Here is a 26655-nt window from a genome sequence, read left to right on the forward strand (position 1 = left end):
TGCATTAATATTGGCTATGCAAAGTTAAATGCTCAATGAAATAAAAGTTATGTGCACGACACTGCATGTTATTCACTTCGACGAATCTATGTGGTGTGAAGTGAGTGAAATACGTTTGGTAGGAAAATTAATATAAAATCCCGAGTAAATTGTAAAAAAACATTCATAAAAAATCAAATGTTCCTGAGTGATATACCAGGGGGAGGGTTGGGAGTTATGCAAATGCATTTTGTCTTGCTTTCCCAACCACCAACAGCAAATAGTCCTCTGACATTTGTTTTCACACATTAGCCCAAGTGTGGCAATGAAAATGAATACTTTTACAACTCAGCAACTTACTTGTTGGGTCGTGTCTGTGTGTGTTTTCTGTTTTCTGTTTGTTTGTCTGTCTGCCTCTGTTGTGTCACATTAAAATGAACGCCCCATAGAGTATTCAACAGGATTCATCAGTACATTCATCATGTGGCAATACGTCTGAAAGGAGTCATGGTGCCACATTTAACATTGACAACATGTAGTCGTCTTTTTTTGGGGAGGGAAGGTGGTGGAAATTGGTAAAAAGAGAAAAAGAAAGGACGATGGAAAATAACTGCATCTGTTTTAAATATATCCTACATTTTTTTACCAGAGATTGAACCAAAATGACATATAACAATCTGTGCCTTAATGTGAAAATGCAACAGAGTTTGCAGATATGAAAAGAGTTACAGTCGAGGGAAATAGGGTAGGTATGTATACTTGGGAGGGGATGACTCTGCGTAGGACATAGGATGACATAACAGTAACAGATTTGTAGACATAAGGCCATCTATAGATGCCTGCTATGGAGGCGTTCTCTTCTCCGATGGAGGTCTTCTATTCTATAGCCTTCAGTTCTATAGAAGCCTCCTATAGAGGCCTTCTGTTCTATAGAAGCCTCCTATGGAGGCCTTGTATTGTGTAGAAGCCTCCTATGGAGGCCTTCTATTCTATAGAAGCCTCCTATGGAGACCTTCTTTTCTATATAAGCCTCCTATGGAGGCCTTCTATTCTATAGTGATATTCTTACCAATAGAAGCCTGCTATGGAGGTCTTCTATTCTATAGAAGCCTCCTATAGAGACCTTCTATTCCATAGAAGACTCCTATGGATGCCTTCTATTCTATAGAAGGCTCCTATGGAGGCCTTCTGTTCTATAGAAGGCTCCTATGGAGGCCTTCTGTTCTATAGAAGCCTCCTATGGAGGCCTTCTATTCTATAGAAGCCTCCTATGGAGGCCTTCTCTTCTATAGAAGCCTCCTATGGAGGCCTTCTCTTCTATAGAAGCCTCCTATGGAGGCCTTCTATTCTATAGAAGCCTTCTATGGAGGCCTTCTATTCTATAGAAGTCTACTATGGAGGCCGTCTATTCTATAGAAGCCTCCTATGAAGGCCTTCTATTCTATAGAAGCCTCCTTTGAAGTCCTTCTATTCTATAGAAGCCTCCTATGGAGGCCTTCTATTCTATAGAAGCCTCCTATGGAGGCCTTCTATTCTATAGTGATATTCTTACCAATAGAAGCCTGCTATGGAGGTCTTCTATTCTATAGAAGCCTCCTATAGAGACCTTCTATTCCATAGAAGACTCCTATGGATGCCTTCTATTCTATAGAAGGCTCCTATGGAGGCCTTCTGTTCTATAGAAGGCTCCTATGGAGGCCTTCTGTTCTATAGAAGCCTCCTATGGAGGCCTTCTATTCTATAGAAGCCTCCTATGGAGGCCTTCTCTTCTATAGAAGCCTCCTATGGAGGCCTTCTCTTCTATAGAAGCCTCCTATGGAGGCCTTCTATTCTATAGAAGCCTTCTATGGAGGCCTTCTATTCTATAGAAGTCTACTATGGAGGCCGTCTATTCTATAGAAGCCTCCTATGAAGGCCTTCTATTCTATAGAAGCCTCCTTTGAAGTCCTTCTATTCTATAGAAGCCTCCTATGGAGGCCTTCTATTCTATAGAAGCCTCCTATGGAGGCCTTCTATTCTATAGTGATATTCTTACCAATAGAAGCCTGCTATGGAGGTCTTCTATTCTATAGAAGCCTCCTATAGAGACCTTCTATTCCATAGAAGACTCCTATGGATGCCTTCTATTCTATAGAAGGCTCCTATGGAGGCCTTCTGTTCTATAGAAGCCTCCTATGGAGGCCTTCTATTCTATAGAAGCCTCCTATGGAGGCCTTCTCTTCTATAGAAGCCTCCTATGGAGGCCTTCTCTTCTATAGAAGCCTCCTATGGAGGCCTTCTATTCTATAGAAGCCTTCTATGGAGGCCTTCTATTCTATAGAAGCCTTCTATGGAGGCCTTCTATTCTATAGAAGCCTCCAATGGAGACTTTCCTATGGAGGCCTTCTATTCTATAAAGGCCTTCTATTCTATAAAGGCCTCCTATGGAGGCCTTCTATTCTATAGAAGCCCCCTATGGAGGCCTTCTTTTCTATAGAAGCCTCCTATGGAGGCCTTCTATTCTTTAGAAGCCTCCTATGGAGACCTTCTTTTCTATATAAGCCTCCTATGGAGACCTTTTATTCTATAGAAGGCTCTTATGGAGGCCTTCTATTCTATAGAAGCCTATGCTATTCTATAGAAGCCTTCTATGGAGGCCTTCTATTCTATAGAAGCCTTCTATGGAGGCTTTCTATTCTATAGAAGCCTCCTATGGAGACTTTCCTATGGAGGCCTTCTATTCTATAGAAGCCTTCTATTCCTATGGAGGCCTTCTATTCTATAGAAGCCCCCTATGGAGGCCTTCTGTTCTATAGAAGCCTCCTATGGAGGCCTTCTATTCTTTAGAAGCCTCCTATGTAGACCTTCTTTTCTATATAAGCCTCCTATGGAGACCTTTTATTCTATAGAAGGCTCTTATGGAGGCCTTCTATTTTATAGAAGCCTATGCTATTCTATAGAAGCCTTCTATGGAGGCCTTCTATTCTATAGAAGCCTCCTATGGAGGCCTTCTATTCTATAGAAGCCTTCTATTCTATAGAAGCCTTCTATTCTATAGAAGCCTCCTATGGAGACCTTCTATTCTATAGAAGCCTCCTATGGAGGTCTTCTATTATATAGAAGCCTCCAATGGAGGCCTTCTATTCTATAGAAGCCTCCTATGGAAGCCTTCTATTTTATAGAAGCCTCCTATGGAGGCCTTCTATTTTATAGAAGCCTCCTATGGAGGCCTTCTATTTTATAGATGCCTCCTATGGAGGCCTTCTATTTTATAGAAGCCTCCTATGGAGGCCTTCTATTTTATAGAAGCATCCTATGGAGACATTCTATTCTATAGAAGAATCCTATGGAGACCTTCTATTCTATAGAAGCCTCCTATGGAGGCCTTCTATTCTATAGAAGCCTTCTATGGAGACCTTCTATTCTATAGAAGCCTCCTATGGATACCTTCTATTCTATATAAGGCTCTTATTGAGGCCTTTTCCAAAGAAACCTCCTATAGAGGTTTTCTCTTCTAAAGAAGCCTGCTATGGAGGCCTTCTATTCTATAGAAGCCTCCTATGGAGACTTTCTATTCTAAAGAAGCCTCCTATGGATACCTTCTATTCTATAGAAGCCTCCTATGGAGACTTTCTTTTCCAAAGAAACCTCCTATAGAGGCCCTCTCTTCCAAAGAAGCCTGCTATGGAGGGCTTCTATTCTATAGAAGCCTCCTATGGAGACCTTCTATTCTATAGAAGCCTCCTATGGATACCTTTTATTCTATAGAAGCCTCCTATGGACCCTTCTATTCTATAGAAGCCTTCTATGGAGGCCTTCTATTCAATAGAAGCCTCCAATGGAGACTTTCCTATGGAGACCTTCTATTCTATAAAAGTCTCCTATGGAGGTCTTCTTTTCAATAGAAGCCTCCTATGGAGGCCTTCTATTCTATAGAAGCCTTCTATGGAGGCCTTCTATTCTATAGAAGCCTCCCATGGAGGCCTTCTGTTCTATAGAAGCCTTCTATGGAGGCCTTCTATTCTATAGAAGCCCCCTATGGAGGCCTTCTATTCTATAGAAGCCTCCTATGGAGGCCTTCTATTCTATAGAAGCCTCCTGTGCAGACCTTCTTTTCCTATGGAGGCATTCTTTTCCAAAGAAACCTCCTATAGAGGCCTTCTCTTCCAAAGAAGCCTGCTGTGGAGGCCTTCAAATCTATAGAAGCCTCCTATGTAGGCCTTCAAATCTATAGAAGCCTCCTATGGAGGCCTTCTATTCTATAGATGCCTCCTATGGAGGCCTTCTATTTTATAGAAGCCTCCTATGGAGGCCTTCTATTCTATAGAAGCCTCCTATGGAGACCTTCTATTCTACAGAAGCCTGCTATGGAGGCCTTCTGTTCTATAGAAGCCTCCTATGGAGGCCTTCTATTCAATAGAAGCCTCCTATGGAGGCCTTCTATTCTATAGAAGCCTCCTGTGGAAGTCTTCCATTCTTTGGGAGCTTCCTATGGAGACTTCTATTCAATAGGGGCCTCCTATGATTGTCGTCTATTCTAGATGGAGGCTTTCTAATTTGTATAATCCTTCTATGGAGGCCTTCTAAATTTTAGAAGCTTAGTATAGAGAACTGCTATTCTGTAGAAGCTTCCCATCGAGGTCTTAAATAAATGTGGAGAGCGGCTTAATAAAAGAAGACCTCTAATAATTTGTTACTTGGGTAAAAGCATCTCCGTAGTCGCCTTTTATAAAAGCTCCCCACTGCAACAAAACAAATAAATAACAAATCTCCCTACTTTAACCAACACACATACATAGGTTTGCACATTTATATGTATAAGTAGGAGATGAAAAAACCAAAAGTTGTTGCATATTGTTGCGTGTATAAGTGGCATACTTTGGGGAGATGTTTTTTAAACTTCTTTTTCTTCCTTCGAACTCGTCTACCATTCCCACGGTATCTGGTTTTTTGAATTTATTTTTGTCACAATACGACAACTGTCATTTGTCTGTCAGTTATCACCGGCTTTTATACAGTAAAAATACACAGCGAGTCATGTACACAGAAAAAAGAAACATACCGAACATATGTGTGGGAGTGTATGTATATTGTCTGCTCAATCTTCATGGTTGTTGTGTGCGTTTGTTTTTCACAATCCTGTCACATTATTGTTATTTTCGTTGGCATTTCTGTTAATGCCAAAGATTCCTTTGCAACAATAAGAAGCTTCACACACAGCATCAGCAGCACAGCTGTGTCAACATTAAAAGGTTATGGATTGAAGAGCAAAGCAGAACGCGTTCTATTTCCCATGGAATATATTGTCATTCATCTACTGATTTAACACTGGAAATTACATGCTGATTTAAGAAAAACAGCAGTAGTAGCAGAGACTAATAAAAGTCAGTCGATAAGTAATTGATGTTCATTGTAATGGCGTATAATTTATACGCTTCCCAATAAAAAGTCATACGTCACATGGTCTTTTAAAAATAATGTGATAAGGGTTATGGAAATCATATATGTATGTAAGTAGGATCCCTAAATACAGTGGAATTAGAAAATAAAAAAAAAACACTAACAAAGAGTAAGGTTATAAAGAAAAGAATAAAACACTGTTCGAAAAGATTGTAGGTCTGCCGAAAACTATAATCGCCGAATCCCACTAACGCATAGGTTCATTTGATGTACAACTTACAGCCTTTAGTGTTGAAATATTTCCACGGATTATATTTTTCACTTACCTTATATGATCCTAAATTCTTAACAGAACACGCCAATTTGATATTGCGTCCAGCAGGTACAGTTACATTTTCAATGTATTCAGTAAATTCGGGTTCTTCTGTAATTGCTGCAAAGAGACATACGAGAAGTTAACGTTAATCATCTTGCAATACGCACGGTAGCATTGCGTGTTTTCAATATGGTGCTAAGAAAACAAGTAAAAGGGTATCAGTCGACTTTGTAGACAGAGATATACCCTCAACTTGTGTGAATTGTGATCTTTATTTATGGGCAGATCGAACTGCGATTACGCAAAAATTATGTATTTAGTGGGTTTTCGGAAATGTATATGTGTAAAAGCCACGAAATATGAGCTTGCCGCTTATATCGTTGCAATCAAAATCACAAAAACTACCTTCGATGAAAATTTCAAGACAATCCTCGAACAACCCTTACACGGCACTTAAGCACTTAAAGGTTGGACCAAAGTCATTTACTCCTTATATCGCCTTCAAACCAGCTTTGTTGGTCATCGTTGTAAACAGGACTTGATCTGACTTTCCCTAAAGTAAATTAATTTTACCTACACCCATTAAAAAAACTTGTTGTTTTTTTAATTTCAAAACAAAAAATATGAAATTAAGCTGGCTTACTTTAAAAATAATAAGGACTTGATCTAAGTTGGAGCAAAATATTGTGAGAACCAGATTTTGGAGAGTTGGATTTGTTCTGGGTCTAAAACAATAATTTCTATGAGGAAGCAACGTGGTCAAGGGCGGGCCCTGGGTTCTTCTATCTATAGAAGATTTTTTCATATAAAATGTCCCAAATTAATATATATCTTGATATAAGATATAGACAGGATTTCTATATTTAGAAAGCCTCAAAAGATATTTTATATACAGAAAATCTCCAAAGGTCTTTCCGGTATAGAGGCATCAAAAGTACTTCTGTGGGCTTTTTCAAAAGGCCTTCTCAAGTCTTCCGTTATTAACGGCGCACGAAAGGTCATCTCTCTATAGAAGCCCTAAATATGTCTTTTTGATAACAGAAGATCTCTAAAGGTTTTTTTCTAGAGAATGGTCTAGAAGACCTAGGGTTTTGGGATTTCCCGGTTTTTATCATTCCCGGGAAACGGGAATCATAAAATCGCCAGTCCCGGGAATCCGGGATATTTTAACATACGATAGTGGATCCATATTTCCCTGATTTTTTATTTTCCCATAGTAACTTTTATGAAATACAATATTTTCAGAGAGTTGCGGGCTCAAAAATGGACTACACGTTTTCGTTCTAACGATTAAAAACGAAAAAAATTGAAAAAATGCACAATGTTGTCCGGATTTTGCCCACACTAATCATTTTCATTATTCAAAGCTAAGGAAATCGCTCGACGACGATGACGTTATTGATCAGAAATTACAATTTTATGGATCTCGAAAATCGTATGATTTATTCTTATGCTTAAGATTGCCTGAAACAAGTAAGAAAGTATCAGTCCACTGTGCCGGCAGAGATATACCCTCAGCCTCGGACTTAAAGAAAAGAAGCAAACACAATACTTCTGACGTTTCTAGGGGCTTTTTGAGTTTTTGAACCAATTTCTTAACCCGAAAAAATTTGTAACGTTTTCACTAGGGCCGCACACAAAACATGTTGCCAAACATTTAAAAGAGAGAGAGTGGGAGATTTCTCCCTTCGACGGTTATCTTACGTACTACCCAATGTAGTTGGTACCGGCAGGCTTTTTTTTTTTGAGATTTTGGACCTTTACCTCAGGAAGAGTGGACTTGCCCTCCCAAAAAAATTGCGCCGTCGTAACAGGGCCTTAAAGTAGAACTTTATTGAAAGAATTTCAAAACGATTCAAGATGAGCTCTTAAATTGCACTTTTCCTAATTTTTGTGTTGGAGGTATCCGAAGGGCTGGACCGATATAGTCCATATTCCCACCTGATACATGACTAGGTGAAATAAAACGATGTGCAAAGTTTGGACCAATCAGAAACTTCCTGCGGGAGTTATCTTGCCAATTTCCCATTTTAGTTGTTGTTGTCAAGGTTGCTTGGAGCTTTTAAGACATTATCTCAGGAAGTATGAACTTGCCCCTTTGTTCCGTCGTAGAGGGGTCGTAAAGACAAATCGATCCGAGAGGAGCTCTTAAACTTCACTTTTTCCGAATTTTGCGTGGAACCCGTTCTATGCATGGAACTAATATTACCATATGCAAATTTATGACCGATTCGGTTACTCCCTTCGACAGTTGTCGTGCGAACCATTATAGTGATAATTGTTGAACTTTTGTTGAGAGGGTACCGGAAGTAGTGGGCCAACGATATGGCCCATCTTCGAACTTAAACTAAGTTTGAAAAAAATCTCGAATGCCAATTTTTCGATCTGGTGCGTGGCTTCGTTCGAGAGTTATCGTGCGCACCAGCCAGCCGGACCCTCTTTAGCCCAATGACTGAGGGTAAAAAATGTGACTTTAAAATATAAAATATTTTTTGCACTTAAATGGAACAGAATAAAAATCCGTAGTTATAGTCCATGTTTTTGGTGCTGCTCTTATAACTTTTTCCCTGAAAACACTTATGTAGATTAAAGTTATTTCCAAATCTTTTGTAATTTATTGATACTGTAAAATCTAATCGAATTCTGATTCTATGGTATAAAAGTGAAGGGCATCGTTTATTCATTAATTCGATATTAGTTGTGATAAATGTAAAAAATATTTCCCGATTTCCCGGAGCGGGTGCGGGATTTCCCTACCCAAAACCCTAAGAAGACCTCAAACTGACTATTGAAGTCCTCATTATACAACACCTTTAATGTTCTCCTATCTTTACAAAACCACAAAAGAAGAATTTATGAAATTCTTAAAGGGTCTTCTATCTGAGGAGCAACCTAAAGCTCCCCTCGGTATAGACGACTACAAAAGGCCTTTCCACGGAAATTCGAAAATAGTCGTCTTTCTATAGACCAAAAAAGTCTTCTTTATATACTTGAACTCTTTAAAGAAGTGCACAAAAATTTGTTTATAGGAGACCTCAAAAGGACTCCTATCTAAAAAAGACAACAACATCACTAAAAGATCACTGAAGGCCTTTGCTATTTAGACTTACAGAAGACCTTAAAAGATCTTCGCTCTATGAAATGTCCTCCCTTTATAGAAAAATGCAATAGGTGTTCGATCTTATGACGACTTCAAAAGGTCTTCTTTCTTAAGAAGACTTCAAAAAGTTCTTCTCTCTGGAAAGATATTCTCTTTACTGAGATCTTCCATAAATAGGTTTTCTTTCTGTAGAAAACCTCATAACGTCTTACCACTTTAGAAAACTCCAAACTTTTTGTACCATCAGCATTTATGCTATAGAGGGTATATACACTTTCATACGGTCGAAATAATGGTTTTAGACCCCAAGTATATTTGGACGAAATCCTTTTCAGACAATTTGGAGTTGATTTAGCCATGTCCGTCCGTCTGTCTGTCCATCTGGCTGGAGCGCACGATAACTCTCGAACGGAACAATCAATTCGGTTTAAAAATTGGCTTTTAAAATATTTTGTCCAAACATAGTTTAAGTTTGAATGTGGGTTATATCGGTCCACTCCTTCCGGTACATCCCCCACAAAAGTTCGAAAATGTTCGGAAAATTTTTGCACACGATAATCCTTACAGGACGTAACCGATTTGGTCCATACTTTACATATCGTGAAATTTCTACCAGACTTAGATGAGGTTCCAATCGGTCCAAACCTTCGGGTATCGCCCACAAGAAATTTCGCAAAAGTTCAGTTTAGGACCTGCTCTTAAATCGCTTTAATCTTTGTTGTTACAACTTGTATTCACTGTACCCTAAACGACAGCACAAGTTTCATCAGGAGCCAGTCTATGCTTCCTGAGAAAATAGCCTGAAAGCTGCAAAAAACCGATTAGGTCCAAAATTTGGCCTTCGCAAACTTAGTTTAAGTTAGAAGATAAGCTATATCGTCCAACTCCATCAGGTTTCTCCCCCAAAAGTTCAAAAACGTAGGGAGTGACGGATTTGGTTCATACTTTACACATCCTAATATATGTACCAGATATAAATCATGTTCAAATATGGACTATATTTGTCCATTCTTTCGAGTACCTCCCACACAAAATCTCGGATAAGTTCACTTTAAGACCTGCTCTCGAATCACTTTGATTTTTGTTGAAGCAACTTGCATTCGCTGCCTCAATTATGACGGTAAAACTTTTTTCAGGGGCAGGTTCATACTTCTTACATACACCGGCCAATACAATACAGTTCAAAAACATAGGGTACTTCCCCCCAATATTAAAAAATGTCACTAAAATTGTATGCACGATATCTCTTGAACGGGGCAACCAATTTGGTCTAAAATTTGGATCTCCTAATGAATTGTCAAAAGTTAGTTCAACTTCTAAAATGGCCCATATCGGCCCTCTTCATACGGTAACTCCCCACAAGTGTTCAACATTTGTGTTTAAGTGCAGTTCGAAGATCCTTTGGAAATTCTGTTCGTTGTGGTCCTGTTTAATGCGATATTATATTTTCCGTGGACAAGTCCATGTTTCCTGGCATACTGGTCCAAAAGTTATTCGATGATCCACTGAAATGACTTGTGGGCGCCATATCTATCGAAAAGATATGACTCCCAACATAAGATCCACTTCCATAATGGACCAAGTCGGCCCATTCCTTTAAGTACCCCTTCCGCAACACTTTTGCACTTTAATCCTAATCCACATTTTTGTAGGCAAGATCAAATGTCTAAAAAGGGCCACAAAATTCGGAAAAGTCCTTCAATACGTTCGATCTGTTCCTAGATGAAAGTGTAAATTCACATAAGCTGAGGGTATATCTCTGTCGGCAAAGCCGACTGATACTTTTACTCTTGTTATACCCTACACCACTATGTGGTTGGTCCTAAAGTTTGCAACGCATCGAATAGACCCATACTTATATGTATATACCAAAATTAATGTCTCGACGAGCTGTGTCGACTTGGCTATATGTGTAAGTCCCTACGTCCGTCCGTCTGTCCATCTAAAATTTATAATCACGGATCGTCACGAAATTTTGGGGCTGACGAGGGTCCCGGATGGGAAGCATGCACGGATCATATTCAGGGTTCGGAATGGGCAAAAAACTTATTTAGAGAAAAAGTCAAGGTTTTATTCTAATGCGAATATATCCACATCGCACAGTGGATCCACTTGTATGGAGAAAGTGGTCAAAAATATTTAGAGTGTAAAAATCAAGCCAATGTGCCGGTTACAGCTTCGTGCTGCTGCGAAGATTGTTTTAAGAAACCATGAGCGTAACATTCTCCCCCTTTTCCCCTCTGGAGCGGGTATACGGTAAGAATTGTTTTATGCTGTTAATACAAAATGACATGAACAAAGATCCCGCTTATCTTATGATGCAAAAATAGGCTTGGGGAAACAAATTAATCTCTAAAACAACATAAAATCCAACTAATTTAGCGGATTAAAAAAAATCAACAATTTTGTTTGAAAATTGATAAAATTTTTAATATAGATCTTATAGCGTTCTTCCTGGAAGGCACGTACCGCCAACGTAAAACAAATTTGGAAGAACATTTCTTCATCTTGCCACTGATGTCAATTATGTTAAAGTACGTGGTCAGATAACAGAGTTATATTCTTATATATCCATAGAAACCTTATTCTAGGGCAGCTTTAGTCAGCGACCCACCATTTATATTCTGCCACTAGATGGCAGCTAATTTTAATACAGAATAATCTTAAACCCGTGACCTACTTTGGAAAATTATTCCCGAGGTGGGCACTGGTGGGCATCATGACTAAAATCTTAGGTCAAATGTTAGTATATGATCGAATTGTCATTGCTAAATACTCTAAGAAAATATGCAGCTAGAATTCCACAACACGCTAAAACACCATTTCTTAATGAAAATTAAGCTATTACCTCCTCCTTCAAAATCCACTATAATATTTTGCTATACGTATCAGTTTCGCTATATTTTTAATATATTTACTTGCACTTAAAATGTAGGTTGTACTCACAACAAAAAATATTAGTCAAATGTTCCGAATTTTGAAGCTATTCTTAAGAAGATTGCGTTCGAATGAAACAGAAAGTAATATATTTTTAAAAAGTTCCATGTCAGAGTTGCCAGATGTTTTACCAAAATTTTGACATTCATTTTTTTATTTTTGACCAATGGGTGGATCCACTGTGATATGTGGTGTAAAATTCAATTTTTTATTCTTATACAAATATATCTAGTAGGGGTATTCCAAAACCAAAACCCGTCAATATAAAAAAGAAAAGATCACCTTACAATGGCGCAAAATAGGATCGCGTACTAGAAATATAGAAAACGACGCCTAGATTTCCATGTTGAATACGTCTGCTTCTGTTGGACATATCATAAATGGAAAGCTTAATAGTGAAACAAGTAAAAAAGTATCAGTCGACTTTGCCGACAGAGATATACCCTCAGCCTGTGTGAATTGAAATACTTTTTTTTCCAAAAAAACTTATGTATTTAGGGGGTTTTCAAAAATTTGGGATTATGAACCGACAAAAATATGGATAGGATTAAAGCTCAAAAATTTGCAGAGATAGTGATAGATAGGTTTTCATTACCATACTAGCCTACGAAAAACATAAAATCAATGTAAATAGGACCACTAGGAAAATATTTCGCAGTTTTGTGGGGGAAGTACCGGAAGGAGTGGACCTATAAGTACCACCTTCGAATTACAACTAATATTCGACGAAATATTACGATATCCAAAGTGTGGACGGATGTAGTATTCGGTTCGAGCTCTCCAGCCTCTACATATGGTGCAATAGGGGGTTTTACAACTTTCGGGCTTTTCTCAAGAAGTGTGGACTTGCACCCGAAAAAACTTTTACTGTCGTAATTGAAGCATCGAATGAAAGTTACTTCAATAAAAATCAAAGTGATTCGAAAGCAGGTCTTAAAGTGAATTTATCCAAAAATCTGTGTAGAAGGTACCCAAAGGAGTGGATAAATACAGTCCATGTTCGAACTTGATTGATGGACCAAATAGGTCGTTCCCATCAAGGGTTACTGTGCGTACAATTTTTTCCGAACATTTTTAAACTTTTGTGGGTGAGGTACCGAAGAAGTGGACCGATATAAACCATCTTCGAACTTAAACTAAAATTGGACAAAATATTACGAAAGCAAACTTTTGGACCGAATGGGTTGATCTGTTCGAGAGTTATCGTGCTCTGCAACCACTGTTCACGGTGTCATAGGAGTTTTTTTTGCACCTTTCAGTCTATTTTCTCAGGCAGTGTGGACTTGCCGCAGATGAAACTTGTACGATCGTATGGGTGGCAGTGAATACAAGTTGCTACAACAAAAATAAAACGATTCGAGAGCAGGTCCTAAACTGAACTTTTCCGAAATTTTGTGTGGGAGGTACCCGAAGGAGTGGATCGATTGAGCCCATATAAGAACCTTATCTAAGTCTAGAGGAAATTTCACGATTTGCAAAGTGTGGACCAAATCGGTTACTCCCTTCAAGAGTTATCATGCGCACAAATTTTCCGAACATTTTCCATCTTTTGTGGGGGAGGTACCGGAAGGAGTGAAGGAGGAGATATAACCCATCTGCGAACCTAAACTAAGTTTGGACAAAATATTACGAAAACCAAATTTTATCGTGCGCTCCAGCCAGACAGACGGACGGACATGGCTAAATCAACTCCAAATTGTCTGAAACACATTTCGTCCAAACATACTTCGATGAGGTACATTTTGCCCGTATGAAAGTGTATATACCCTCGTTAGCATCAATGCTGAGGGTATAAAAAATCCACGTTTAATGGCCTGAGAATATTTGGAAAATATTATTTAAAAAATCCACGTTTAATGACCTGAGGCTACTTGGAAAATATTATTTTAAAAGTCCACGTTTGATGGCCTGAGACTATTTTGAAAATTTTATATAAAAAATCCACGTTGATGGCCTGAGACTATTTGAAAAATATTATTTATATTATTTATTTGCCCGTATGAAAGGGTCCTAAAAGGTCCTCTCTTAATAGAAAAATTCAAAAGGGCTTCTCTGCATAGAAGATCTCAGAAGTTCTACTATCTATAAAAGAATTGAAGGACTCAAATGATCTTTTTTGTGAAGTTCTTCCACAAACAGGTACTTTTCTATCTATCGAAGCCCATTCACGTCTTCGATATCTGAATAAACTTCAAACGGTATTTTCTATATAGAAGGTCTTCTCTCTATAGAAGACCTTAAGAGCTCTTCTCTTTTTAGAAATCACAAAAGGATTTCTATCTAAAGAAGACCTCAAAAGATCGCATCTCTATGAAAGACTTCAAAAAAGTCCTCTCTTCATAGAAGCTTTCAGTAATTCGTAAACAATGACGGATCACTTGGACTATGTATTATCGATCTTCCTGAAATAAAAAAAAACAAGTAAAAACTTTGGAAAATCTAATATTTAAAATATATGGAAATCAATTTTTAAAACCTTTAAGAAATTTCATTATCAAGCTCCAGCGAACCTCTTCAACGTCTTGTATTCTCTATACGCTTAGAAACTTTAAAATATTTGCGCAATAATTTCAATTAGTTGCTGTTCAACACATGTTACAATTGAAGACTTGTTGATGTGACGGTTCTAGGAAATTCATTGAAATATTTTGCTCATTTCAATTCCCCATCCCACCACAACAGCCTCTTTACAGGCTAATACTATTGATGTTATTGATGCAACAATAAAGGCATTGCCGGCCAGCTTATCCAACCAATACCACAAAATAACTTTGTAAGTTGAACAATCCACAAAATGTCCATATGTATTTATGGTGATGAGTGTGTGTATACACATACATGCTGGAAGTTTGTCTGTGTTTATAATTGTGTAAAGCATTTAACAACATCGTTTACATATCATTAGGTTTTCCATGTAAACACAAGTATATGTTTATGAAATCCAGTGTGTGTGTGGGTGTGTTTCCCAGGAAGGGAAGGTGTTGTTACGGGAAACGGATACGGATGCGGATACAAGCTTCGGTATAGGTGGTGATTGGGAGTGTGTTTGTGCGTTTGATTGTATGTATGTAACATAGCAGCTTAATTTTGTACAAAACGGTATTATTGTTGTTTTTAGTGTTGTTATTCTTCTGTTATTGCTACTGCCAGCTGAATGAATGAACGGTTGACTGGCCCCTGTTGTTGTTGTCGTTGTTATTCTTGTTGTTGGTGGTAAACAGTTTGTGTTTATTGCCAGTTAATTTATTAGTTCAATAATTGAAATTTGATTGAATTTAATTACACTGCCATATATTATTATAGAGCGAAAGCATTTCGAGCATTTTGATGAGACACAACGACAACAGCATCGCAGGCGGGCGGCCAGACGACCATTGTTTTATGGCCACAAGCCAAACCAACCACAACAATGTGACTAACACCAACACCGCCACCCGCTACCTATTTTGCCACCAGTAATTATAAAAAAAAACAGTAGCAACAACAACAACACCAATATCAACATCAACTAGGCCATAAGACAACAAAAGCCATGACTCTATTTAACCATAATTTGCTGTTGTCATTATCGCCATTTGAGCGCCAGGATAATAGCCCCGACAAATTATAATATTATTTAGATAATTAAAGCATTTTAGAATGCGATCATCATCAAAATCCGGTTGAGGAAATAATCGCATAAATTTTGTTTATTTTGTGGAAACATATTAAATTGTGCAAATTTAGATAGGATAATAATTGTTTAATTAGTTGGCGGGATTGGAATTTAAACAAAAGCGAACATGGCCGAACGAGGGAAGGATGAATTTTTGTTAATGTTAAACAAATTAGTGTAGCAGGCCCCTAGTGAAGATCAAACAGTATAGACAACTTTTTGAGTAGAAGGCCTTTGGAGATCTTTCGTTGAAAGAAGACTTAGGCTGTTTTGTTCACAAAATCATTTCACGGTTTTCTTTAATAGATGACCTCCTGGTTCTTCTGTAGATAGAAAACTGTTCAAAGATTTTTATATCTTTATGTGTTTTATCCTTCTATATTTATATATGAATACGACTTTTTAAATTCTGAGGGACTGCCTTTGCAGGTTTTCATAGATAACTGTTTGGGGTCTTCTGTGAGCTCCCTTTGAGAGAATACCTTCATTCTCTCTATTGGGAGAAGACCTTTTGAAGTCTTATTTGTATAGCAGATTGCTTCAGGACTGTCTTGAGGGCCCTTTCAGTTCTTCTGTGGATAGAAACATCTTTGGAGAACAATTTGAAGTCCTTTTTACATAGAAGACTTAGAGGTTTTGATATCTTCTAAAGAGAGAAGACAATTCAGATTCGTCTATGGATTGATGTGTTCTATAGAAAGAAGAGTTCTTAAATAGATATAAAGCCTGTTGAGGTATTCTTTAGATAGGCGACCTTTGTGGTATTTTTATACCCTCCACCATAATATGGAGGGTATTATTAAATTTGTCATTCCGAAATACATTCTTAATCAGGGTAAAATGCTAAGTCGATATAACCATGTCCGTCTGTCCGTCCGTCTGTTGAAATCAAAATACAGCTCGCAATTTTTAAGATAGAGCTTTGTAATTTGGTATAGAAGTTTCTATTACACCTAGGATGTTTGGTATTGCAAATGGGCTCTATCGGTCCACGTTTTGATATAGCCCCCATATAACGGTACAACCCGATTTTCGGTATTTTTAAGGTTTTAGCTTCATTATCACACAGAGAGGACTGAGATTTGGTACTTAGCCTTCGTTAGGGGTATAGAACTTTCCCCCATAGATTTTTTGGTGTAGGTCAACTCGTTCATATAGCCCCCATAGAACGGTACCTCCCGATTTTCGGTATTTTGAAGGTTGTGGATACAATATTCCTCAAAATGACTGAAATTTGGTATTTAGTCTCCGCTGGGGGTGTAAAAAATTCCCCCAGAATTTTGTCGGTATAGGTCCACTCCTTCATATAGCCCCCATAGAACCGTACCTACCGATTTTCGGTATTTTGAAAGTTGTGGCCTCAATATTCCATAGAAATGACTGATATTTATTTAGTCTTCATTTGGAGTATGAAACTTTACCCCAGAATTTTGTTGGTATAGGTCCGAGCCTTCATATAGCCCCCATAGAACGGTACCTCCCTATTTTCGGTATTTTGAAGTTTGAGGCCTCAATATTCCACCGAAATGCCTGAAATTTGGTAGTTAGTCTTTATTTGGAGTATAAAACTTTCGCCCAGAATTTTGTTGGTATAGGTCCACGCCTTCATTTATCCCGCATAGAACGGTACCTCCCGATTTTCGGTATTCTGAAGGTTGTGACCTTAATATTCCTCCGAACTGGCTGAAATTTGGTGTTTAAATCTTTATTTGGGGTATAAAACTTTCCATATGAAATTTGTCGGTACAGGTAACAAAAAAACATTGTTCCACAACATCCCATACGGGACAAGGGAGACTTCTCTCATATCAATGAGTGCACCCCGATTCATATTTAGCTCAATGATATGGGACCTACTGTTTATCGCCGAGTCCTAACGGCGTGCCTTAAGACACCACTTGTGGAGAAGTTTTTCAAGGCTGAAATACTCAGGAAATGTCGCCAACATTACTGAGGGGTATTTTGCCACCGTTGAAAAATGTTTGATGTTGCTTGGCCGGGGAATCGAACCCCCCACCTCCTGCGTGCAAGGCGGGCGTGCATACCATTGCACCACGGTGGCACCCTGTCGGTACAGGTCCTTGCCTTAATATAGTCCCTTTAGAACGGTACCTCCCGATTTTCCTAATTCTAAATGTTGTGACGTCAATATCCCACCGACATGACTGTTTTTTATTTAGTCTTCCAGGAGAAAAAGAGTATTCCTGAAGAGAATTATTAGTATATGTCCACGTCTTCCTTTATCCCCCATTAATTTTTGGTATTTATTTTAGTCACATTATCATACCGAAATATCGGAAATTGGGGAATTAGTCTTCTTTGAGTCTAAAAACTTTCCGCAGGCATTTGTCAGTATAGATCGACAAAATTTGCAAAAATTTGGTAATTAGTCTTCTTCATAAAGAAACTAAAGGCCGAACTTAACTCCGTTCTTACTTGTTACATATAATCCCTTTCCTTTTTTAGAAAAAATCAGGAAAGAGAAAATATTTTGAGTGCTGCTATTCTTTTATAGGTACACAGAAACAAATTTTTACATATTTTCGTTCATGATGTAGTTTTTTTATACTGTACAGGTACCTCACATAAGATACATGTGCAGTTTCTTAGTCCCAATTTACATTGGGCGAGTTTACTTGCGGCAATTGTCATTTTGTAGGAGAGAGATGAGGCATATGGTAACTCTTTGCCTCTCAGCACCCTCTCTCACCTACAAACTGACAATTGCCGCAAGTAAACTCGCCTAATGTAAATTGGGACTTATATCCATCCGAAGGCCACTATTTTTTCATGAGATGCAAAGTCACTTTCCTATTTTTCCCTACATCCCCATTATTTGCCCTCATATTTCGTCTCTTGTTTGGTAAATGCTCTATTTTTCTTTTGAATGGTCACATCTCACCATCACATTGGCACTGTATCAACAAACCACAACACAACAACCTGGCTGAAATGCAGCTAAACGTGGTTTTTCCCCTCCATCATCGTCTCACCATCACATTGAGTTTATATTAACAAACCACAACAACACACAACCTAACTTCTATAGAAAGAAGACATTTGATGCCATCGGTTGAGGGCGTCTATGGAGAGAAATCTTTTTTGAGAGAATTCCTCTTTATGGAAGACCACTATAAAGAGAATAACTTTCTTAGCTTTATATAGAGATAAGACTTTTTAAGATTTTCTATGAGAGGACATACTGGTTTTATGCCGGAGGATCTACTATGTATTAGGGAAGTTGTGAAAATCTAGTTACCTTCTATCAGATGATCTACTGATTTTATATAAGAAGATAAACTGGTCAGAAGACCCAATCGTTTTATATTTGATGATTAACAGGTATTTTTAAAGAAGTCCTACTGATGACCTATGAGAGAACTTACAGATAATCCCCGAGAAGACCAACGAATCTTCTACTAGAAGATCTACTAGTATTCAAGGAGAAGGATGTCTGGTTTTCGTTAGGAAGATGTGACGAGGGTCCTCTATAGAAGAAATGACGTGATAAAATCATCTTTTACGATATATTGATCTTCTATGAGATATCTTGAGCTTCTAGGAGAAGCCTGTGAAACATGTGGAATGATATTTTGATATCTTTCTATGAGAAACCTCGATATTTTTTTCTGGCACTACTGGTCTTCTTTGAGTAGGCCTATTGATGTTCTGGGGTGAAGGAGCAGCTGTTATTCCTTGACGAAAAAAAACTGCTGAACTACTTATTGGAAAGGGTGCTATTTATAGATTATACGCCTGGTTTTCTCTATAAAAAATCAAAAAGTCGTCTCTCTGTAGTAAGCCTAAAATGGGTTTCTCTCTATAGTGGACCTAAGAAGGTCTTATTTTTCTCTATAGAACACCTGAGAAGAGTGTTCTATGTATAGAGAACTTCAAATAAATTATACTTAACCAGTAAGTAAAGATCTAAGTCGGGCGGGGCCGACTATATGATACCCTACTCCACTGTGAACATATAAAATATATAGGAAATATATAAAAATCTGAACTTATTTCGATATAATAATTATTATTAGACCAAATTCCGTCACACATATCAAGTTTCATCATAACTGCACAGATGGTGTAGCAAATACGTAAAATCGGGCGAAAATATATATGGGAGCTATATCCAAATCACCGATTTTGATATAACTTATTTTTAGACTATATTCCAAATTTCATCTAAATCGGAAGTATATAGGGTGTTTTGTGCAGCAAATAAGTGAGATCGGCGGAAACAATACATGGTAGCTATATCCAAATCTGAACCGATTTCAATAAAATTTGGTACATTCATTTCTAGACCGAATTCAGTTACACATTCGAAATTTTATCAAAATCAAACATACATAGCGTGTTTGGTGCAGCCAACTTCTCAAATCGGCCGAAGATATATATAGGAGCTATATTTAAGTCTGAACCGACTTTCACCAAAAGCAATAGCGTTCTTCTTATGGCTAAAAAATGCTATTCCCCAATTTTCAGCTGAATCGGACAATAAATGGTACCTGCACGTTGCGAACGGACGGACGGACATGCATGAATCGACTCAGAAATGGGCCCGTCGCGTTTCTGATTCCTGGGATTGAACTGAGCAAAAAAGTCTACTGCAGCATAGGTCTACGGTGAAAATCGAGCCTCCCGATTTTGACTTTAAGTTTTTTATTCACGTTTTTTCGACATTTTGGCATATAACAGCCAAACCATTGAGATTTTCGATCCAGCACAAGGAAAAAATTGTAGCCAAGACCGTAGTTAAGAACTCTCTAATACATCGCAAAAGCATTGGGACGCTCCTTTAAGCAGTTTTGGCATTGGGAATGTGCAAACTTTTCGAAAAATATCGATAAAAGGCACTGTGCTACAAAAGTTGACAGATATATACCCTCAGCCAATGTGAAGTGAAACTTTCACCAACGGACATATCGAATGTATTTAAGGTATCTTCAGAATTTTGTAGCCCTTTTTGGACATTTGAAATTCAGTTATAGTTTTTTTGTGGGGGTTTTCAGATTTAAACCACCATAACATAGCCATTTGTTACCCGATTTAAACAAATAACAAGTGAGAAAAGGCTATAGTCGGTACGGGGCCGACTATGTGATACCCTGCACTACTACCTCTGTGCATTATCTTTTCACTCGAAAACATTTTTTTTAGGGAGATACGAAAGTTTTTACCTATCTGGTTTTTATACCAAATGACTTAAGGTGTCGTGATGATCCGATTAAAATTCCGACCTGTAGTGTGGTTGCAGAAAAAGTGGAAAAAGTTATGTATTACCGACTATTGCGATATCTCTATTATTTGACCACTTACGCCAACCTACTTTGCATCACTGTAAAGATGGGATTTTCTACTTTCATAGTCGGACTTTGCTTTTAGATGGTCTCCAGCCAAAGGTGTGATATCCGTCATTATTATTAATATCGCAAAAATGAAAATTTGGGTTTTATTTACGACTATTGTGAAGATATCACCTACGATAACCTACTTCACATCACATTTTTACTTTCATTATCAGGTTTTGCTTTTGGTATGCCTCATATAGAAGCTGAAATATTCGCTTTGGAAAAAAACGTTGTATTTTTATCCAAATCAGTTTTTTGCCCATTACGACCCCTAAATATTATGCGGCCATCACCAAAATCAATAGGCTTCTTTATCAGTGAGACTCCCATTAACCCTCAAAATTTCGTGACGATCCGATCAAAATTGCGACCTGCAGCGTGATTTCCAAAAAAAATGAAAAACGGGATGTATTACCGGCTATTGCGATATCTCCGTTAGTTGGTCACCTACGCCGACCTAGTTTGCATCATTGTAAAGATGGGATCTTGTACTTTGATAGTCAGGCCCTGCTTTTGGAAAGTTGGGTTTCATTTGCGACTATTGTGATATCTTGGTTTTTTGATCACCTACGAGAACCAACTTTACATCATCAAAAAGCTGATATTTTCTACTTTCATTGTCAGGTTTTGCTTTTGGTATACCCCATACAGAATCTGAGATATTCGCTTTTGGAAAAAACGTTGTCTTTTTATCCACATAAGTTTTTTGCCCATTCCTACCCCTAAATATTATCCGACCATCACCAAAATCAATAGGCTTCTTCGCCTCCGGGACTCCCATCAACATCCAAATTTCGTGACGATTCGATCAAAATTGCGACCTGTAGCGTTATAACAAGGTTTAGATAGACAGACGGACGGACACACATAGCCAGATCGACTCATCTCGTCAAGACATTCATTTTGGTATAAAGTATGGGTCTACGACCATTATTTTGATGCGTTGCAAACTTTTTTGCCAAAACCAACCTATAGTACCCTCCCCACATACTCGTAGTGGTGTAGGGTATAATAACTTGTTCGAAACATATTATTCACCCCTTTAAAAGGAAGAATAATCAATAGAAATTCGTTGTGAAAAAAGTATGTCCGTTTTAAATTTGAAAATGTAAGAAACCCAGATTTTCACTATTTTTACCGTTATAAAATAATAAAACGAAGTGACGCAATCGAACTAAAGGCATTGTCGTTGTCTATGGATCCCAACACGATATAATATTGCATCAGAACACTTGAATATTTTTCTGGTCAACTTTTGTAGCACAGCGCAAGTTATCGACATTTTTTCAAAAGTTTGCACCTTCTCAAGGTCAAAACTGCCCGAAGGAGCGTTCCAATTCTTTCGCAATGTATTAGAGAGTTCTTAATTACTATCTTTGCTACAATTTTTGTCCTTGTGTTTGATCGAAAATCTCAATGATAAAAAAAACATAGATAAAAACTTAATGTCAAAATCGGGAGGCTCGATTTTCACTGTAGACCTATGTTCTAGTGCACTTTTTTGCTCAGTTCAATCCCAGGAATAAGAAACGCTGAGGGCCTATGAAGGTTTTCAAATCGCCCCGGCCTAATGTATATGCCTATCTCGTTTCCTTTTGTATGTTACATACAAATGCACAAAAACATAATACCCCTTACCACATTGTGGTGTAGGGTAAAAAAGAGACCCCAAAGGGATTTTTTCTACAGAAGATCCCATGTAGAAGAAAGCCTTCCGTCCGAAGAATATCTCTAAAATCTGGGTTTCTTTGATTTTCAATTAGAGGAGAAGACCTTCTTGCCTGGTAAGATCTGCTCTTCTAGGAAGAGTCCTATTTGTTTTAAACGAAGATATGGCTTGTTGTGGTCGGTTATGACAGGACATACTGAACTTCTAATCATCTCTGAAGAGAAGTGCCAGGTTTCCTGTGCGAAGATCTACTGACTTCTCTGAAATAACATTCTGTTTTCAAGAAATTGAGGTAACGATTTTATCATGTTAGAGAGAAGCGACCGGTTACATGTGTCTGTCGAAACATATCTTCCCTTTTTTAGCGTTAGCTGAATAGATACGTGTCCCAAGAAATCTATTTGAGCGAACAATTGACACTTGGATAAAAAAGTTTTTTGTTGAAAAGCAGAACACAGTGGAACTGATGAGGATGTGTAGCGAAATCCGAAACTATAGACTTCCCTACCTTACCCCTTGGAAAACATGGCAATTTTTTCACACCAATAAATTAAAGCTGTTTTAATAAAATATTAAAACAATGACTATGGGACTTTTTGTAAAGCGATCTTTTTAACTTTTATAAAACACCATTAAAAATGAAGATTGGTATTCTATAAAAAGATCCTGTAAGTTCTTAATTACGATTAATTACTATTTCCAAAGATTTCAATTCATATTATGATTTTCGCAATCATATATGCTACCCAATAATAAGCGTTCTACCTACTCTTCTTTACGACACAGAAAAAAATTCATATTTCCGTCTGCATTCCAATTTCAGTCTATGCTGCTGTAGATGACAGTAATAGACATATCCTGGCCAAAAAGAACCGGAATTCTGACAAACGCATAAAAGTCATAACATTTATGTTTCATAACATTCATAACAGCAGCCATGGCAAACATATGTTGTTACATTACCATCGACAGTCATTGACACTACCTATGTTCATGCATATGTATGGGAACAAAGTACATATGTATGCATGTGTAATAATGTTCATGTGCAATTCTCGTCTAAGGACGATTAGACCAGTTAAAATAGGCATAGAGGTCCACACAAAGTGCTCTTTGTAGGTGTGTGTGTGTGAGTGTTTTGAGTATTACAAACAATATTTAGGGTCCAAGATGTAACATACGGATAACTAAAATTTTGGCTATGCCAGACACGTTCGACAATTGCCTTTGCCGTACCAAAGGACAATTTCATTTAGCAACCCCTGCTGTCATTCTCGGGTGAATTGGGGGAACTAGCCCAAAAAGCCTGTGAATATTAAACTGGTTATAAATGTTAGCAAAAGAAGGCATGGGAACAAATATTTTGCCAGCGACATTTGTTTGAAAGTGGGTTATACCCACTATGGGAAAGAGGAGGTTTACCTCCTTTATTTGCAGTTATGTTTTTAGTTTTTTGTTTGTGATAATATGACATGGTTTCCATGAAAAATAAAAAAAATATAGCTTATGTCTCTGGTCTGTAAAAAAATTGCTACAATATATGAGATCCCATTTGCCAATTCATTGCACGGTTAACCGATGGACCATTCAATGATAAATGAAGAGGTTATGTTGACCTGAAAATCAATTGAACACCACAAATATTGGCCAGACTAAAGTGAAATCAAATAAAATTCTTTATGATTTTTTGTTTTTTTTTTTTGTTCTGGGAGGACATGTTAACCATAAATCATTGTTTTATTTTCAATTTAAGATGAATTGGTTCGGACATGGGTAGTAGTTTTGAAATGGGAGCAGAATTACGTTTTTTAGAAAGACATAAATAAATTAAATATTATTGTTTGACAGATGGCAAAATTTAACCAATTCTCATTATTCTTATTTTTTTGAAATTTTTCAATTCCGACAATTTTTTAAACACTTTATGTGATTATTATTTTATTTTCCAAAGGTCTATAATAATAAATTAACCACAAAGAGGATCAAACAGTTGACATTCGTTTCTAATTATTTTGCAACCAACACCAACACCACAACTGACAAATGGCTTAACATTTCCACATAAAATTATTATTATCTTACATCGCACATCACAACAAATAGATAAAGAGCTGCAGACAAAGCTTACAAAGATTTGTTGATGACAACTGAAAATCTCTGTTTGTTGATTTCACACAGACATCACAACACCTAATCTACAAGTTTGTGTGTGTGTGCTTATATGTATTACATAAACTAATACCAAGCGTATCATTAGAATACTCAAAGGCATTGTCTATTTAATTCAGATTTTGGGTAAAGTTTGTTATTTGTTATTCATTTAAAATGCATTTTTAATTAGTTTATGTTTCATCAAAAGAATATCAAGAACAGTAATAACAATAATAATAACAGCAAATATTGAATAGAGAAAATGAAGATAAAAATAGCTTAAAGGAAATTATTTTCTTGAGAAGAAAATTGAATAATATGAGGTTGGGCAGAAGATATAACTTTCATAATTTTATTCGAACTTTCAAAGAAGAAATCCAACGTTTATACGTAACAATATCACATTAATATTTTCCTAATATTGAGTGATTATAGGGTTGCTTTATGACCAAATGCTTCATAGAATATTACTGCATATAAATGCACACACGTACATATGTACAATTCCTAAAGTGCACTCAATATCTATACAATCGCATTAATTCGCATCATGTCCATGTTCATAGTCAATAATTTTCAACTTTGAAATTATTCCAAACATCCATGCACACACACAAAAGCAAATCGACAACAAGTAAATCTGTTTTGTAATTGAATGGTCATTTATACACAACGACACACATGCACACGTCCATACATTTATGTACATACATATGTTGTATATTTTATAACTAGCCATAAGAAAATTAAATCAAATTCAATAAATCTAATAAAAGTCAGTTCGCTTTGCTTGCAAATAAAATTATAAAATTTAACAATAATTATTATTAAGAACATGGATTTATTGTAATTTTTCATAATTGACTATTAAAAATGGACCTGACTAATTTCTGATCCACACAACAAATGTCTTAGTATTTCATAACACAATGTCAAGTATGAATGTGTTAAGGAGAGTATCTTTATTATTTTATTAACTTCTTGGTTTTCCAAAAAAGCCTAATTAAATATTAAATTTTATTGCAAAAATTAACTAACTTCATATTTGTTTAATTGTTGAATAAATTCTTAATAAAACTAACCACAGCATATCTTTAATTGATAGGGGAGGGTGTAAATTAAATGAAAAAAAAAAAAATGTTTGAGGCCTGAATGTATTATTTTTCTTGTGTTTTTGGTGTAATATAACTTTGTTGAATGGAGCGTAACCACAAATGTTGTGTAATACTTAGTCAAATTATTTTTTGACAACATAAATTTGACTTCATAGATAAAGAATATTCAAATTTTGGCTGCGAATAGATAAATTGATGCCAAATATAGCTTAAATTCTCAAAATATCAAAAATCGGGCGGTACATTCAAATCGGGGCTATATCAAAACGTGGACCAATATTCACAATATTTGGTGGAGGAGATGTATAACCAACGATAACCTCCAATGCCATAATTCAGTTTATTTGGACTGAAAATATGGACAAAATCCTCAAAATAGCAAATATTGTGAGGTACCGTTATGTAGGGGCAATACCAAAACGTAGACATATATCCTCATTTTTGGTGGAGAATGTTTGTGTCTACTGGGAACCCCAAAACCAAATTACACCTCGGAAAATTACGGTCGGAAAATGTAGCTTAAAACCCCTTCTATTATATGGAAGCCTCCCACGGTGACTTTCTATTCCACTGTGAACCAAAATTTTGGGGCAGATATAATTCCTTTTAGGGATGAAAGCTCTTGGTAAGTATATTAAGAATATCAAAGAACAGATCCGCCGTGAGTCGAACTTCCGAGTTATGCCGTGATTAAGTTTCTGCTGAAGACCACGCTTAGTTCTCATTCACAGCTTATCCATATTGTCTCGTTTTGGTAGTCCTTTTGTGCATTTACCCGGTTTTTGTTCAGAAAAGGCTATATCAGGAATATTGTCAAATATTTCATATTCCATTTCAGAAAAAAGGATAAATTTTTTCGCGCTACATCAACGATTTTTGATATGTAGGTTAAGAAAAAGATTTCTAGTACGAATCTGGTCGCGAGCCAATTTTTAGTTGTTGCGGACAAAAGTTATGGCGCTATCATTTCGTTTTTTAAGAAAGAAAATTTTATAAAAAC

General features: G+C 37.0%; 1 protein-coding gene across 2 annotated transcripts in view; it reads right to left on the reverse strand.

The window, feature by feature from the left end:
* Positions 1-26655, reverse strand: part of DIP-zeta (Dpr-interacting protein zeta) — a 337574-nt gene that overhangs the window by 229578 nt on the left and 81341 nt on the right. For both annotated transcript variants that reach the window (XM_073965076.1, XM_073965075.1), the window contains exon 3: positions 5685-5791. In XM_073965076.1, the coding sequence (XP_073821177.1) occupies positions 5685-5791 (107 nt within the window). The remainder of the gene's footprint in view (positions 1-5684; positions 5792-26655) is intronic.

This window comes from Musca autumnalis, unplaced genomic scaffold, assembly GCF_047663935.1.
Source record: "Musca autumnalis isolate F117 unplaced genomic scaffold, ASM4766393v1 scaffold_2, whole genome shotgun sequence".
NCBI classification, from domain to species: Eukaryota; Metazoa; Arthropoda; class Insecta; order Diptera; family Muscidae; genus Musca; species Musca autumnalis.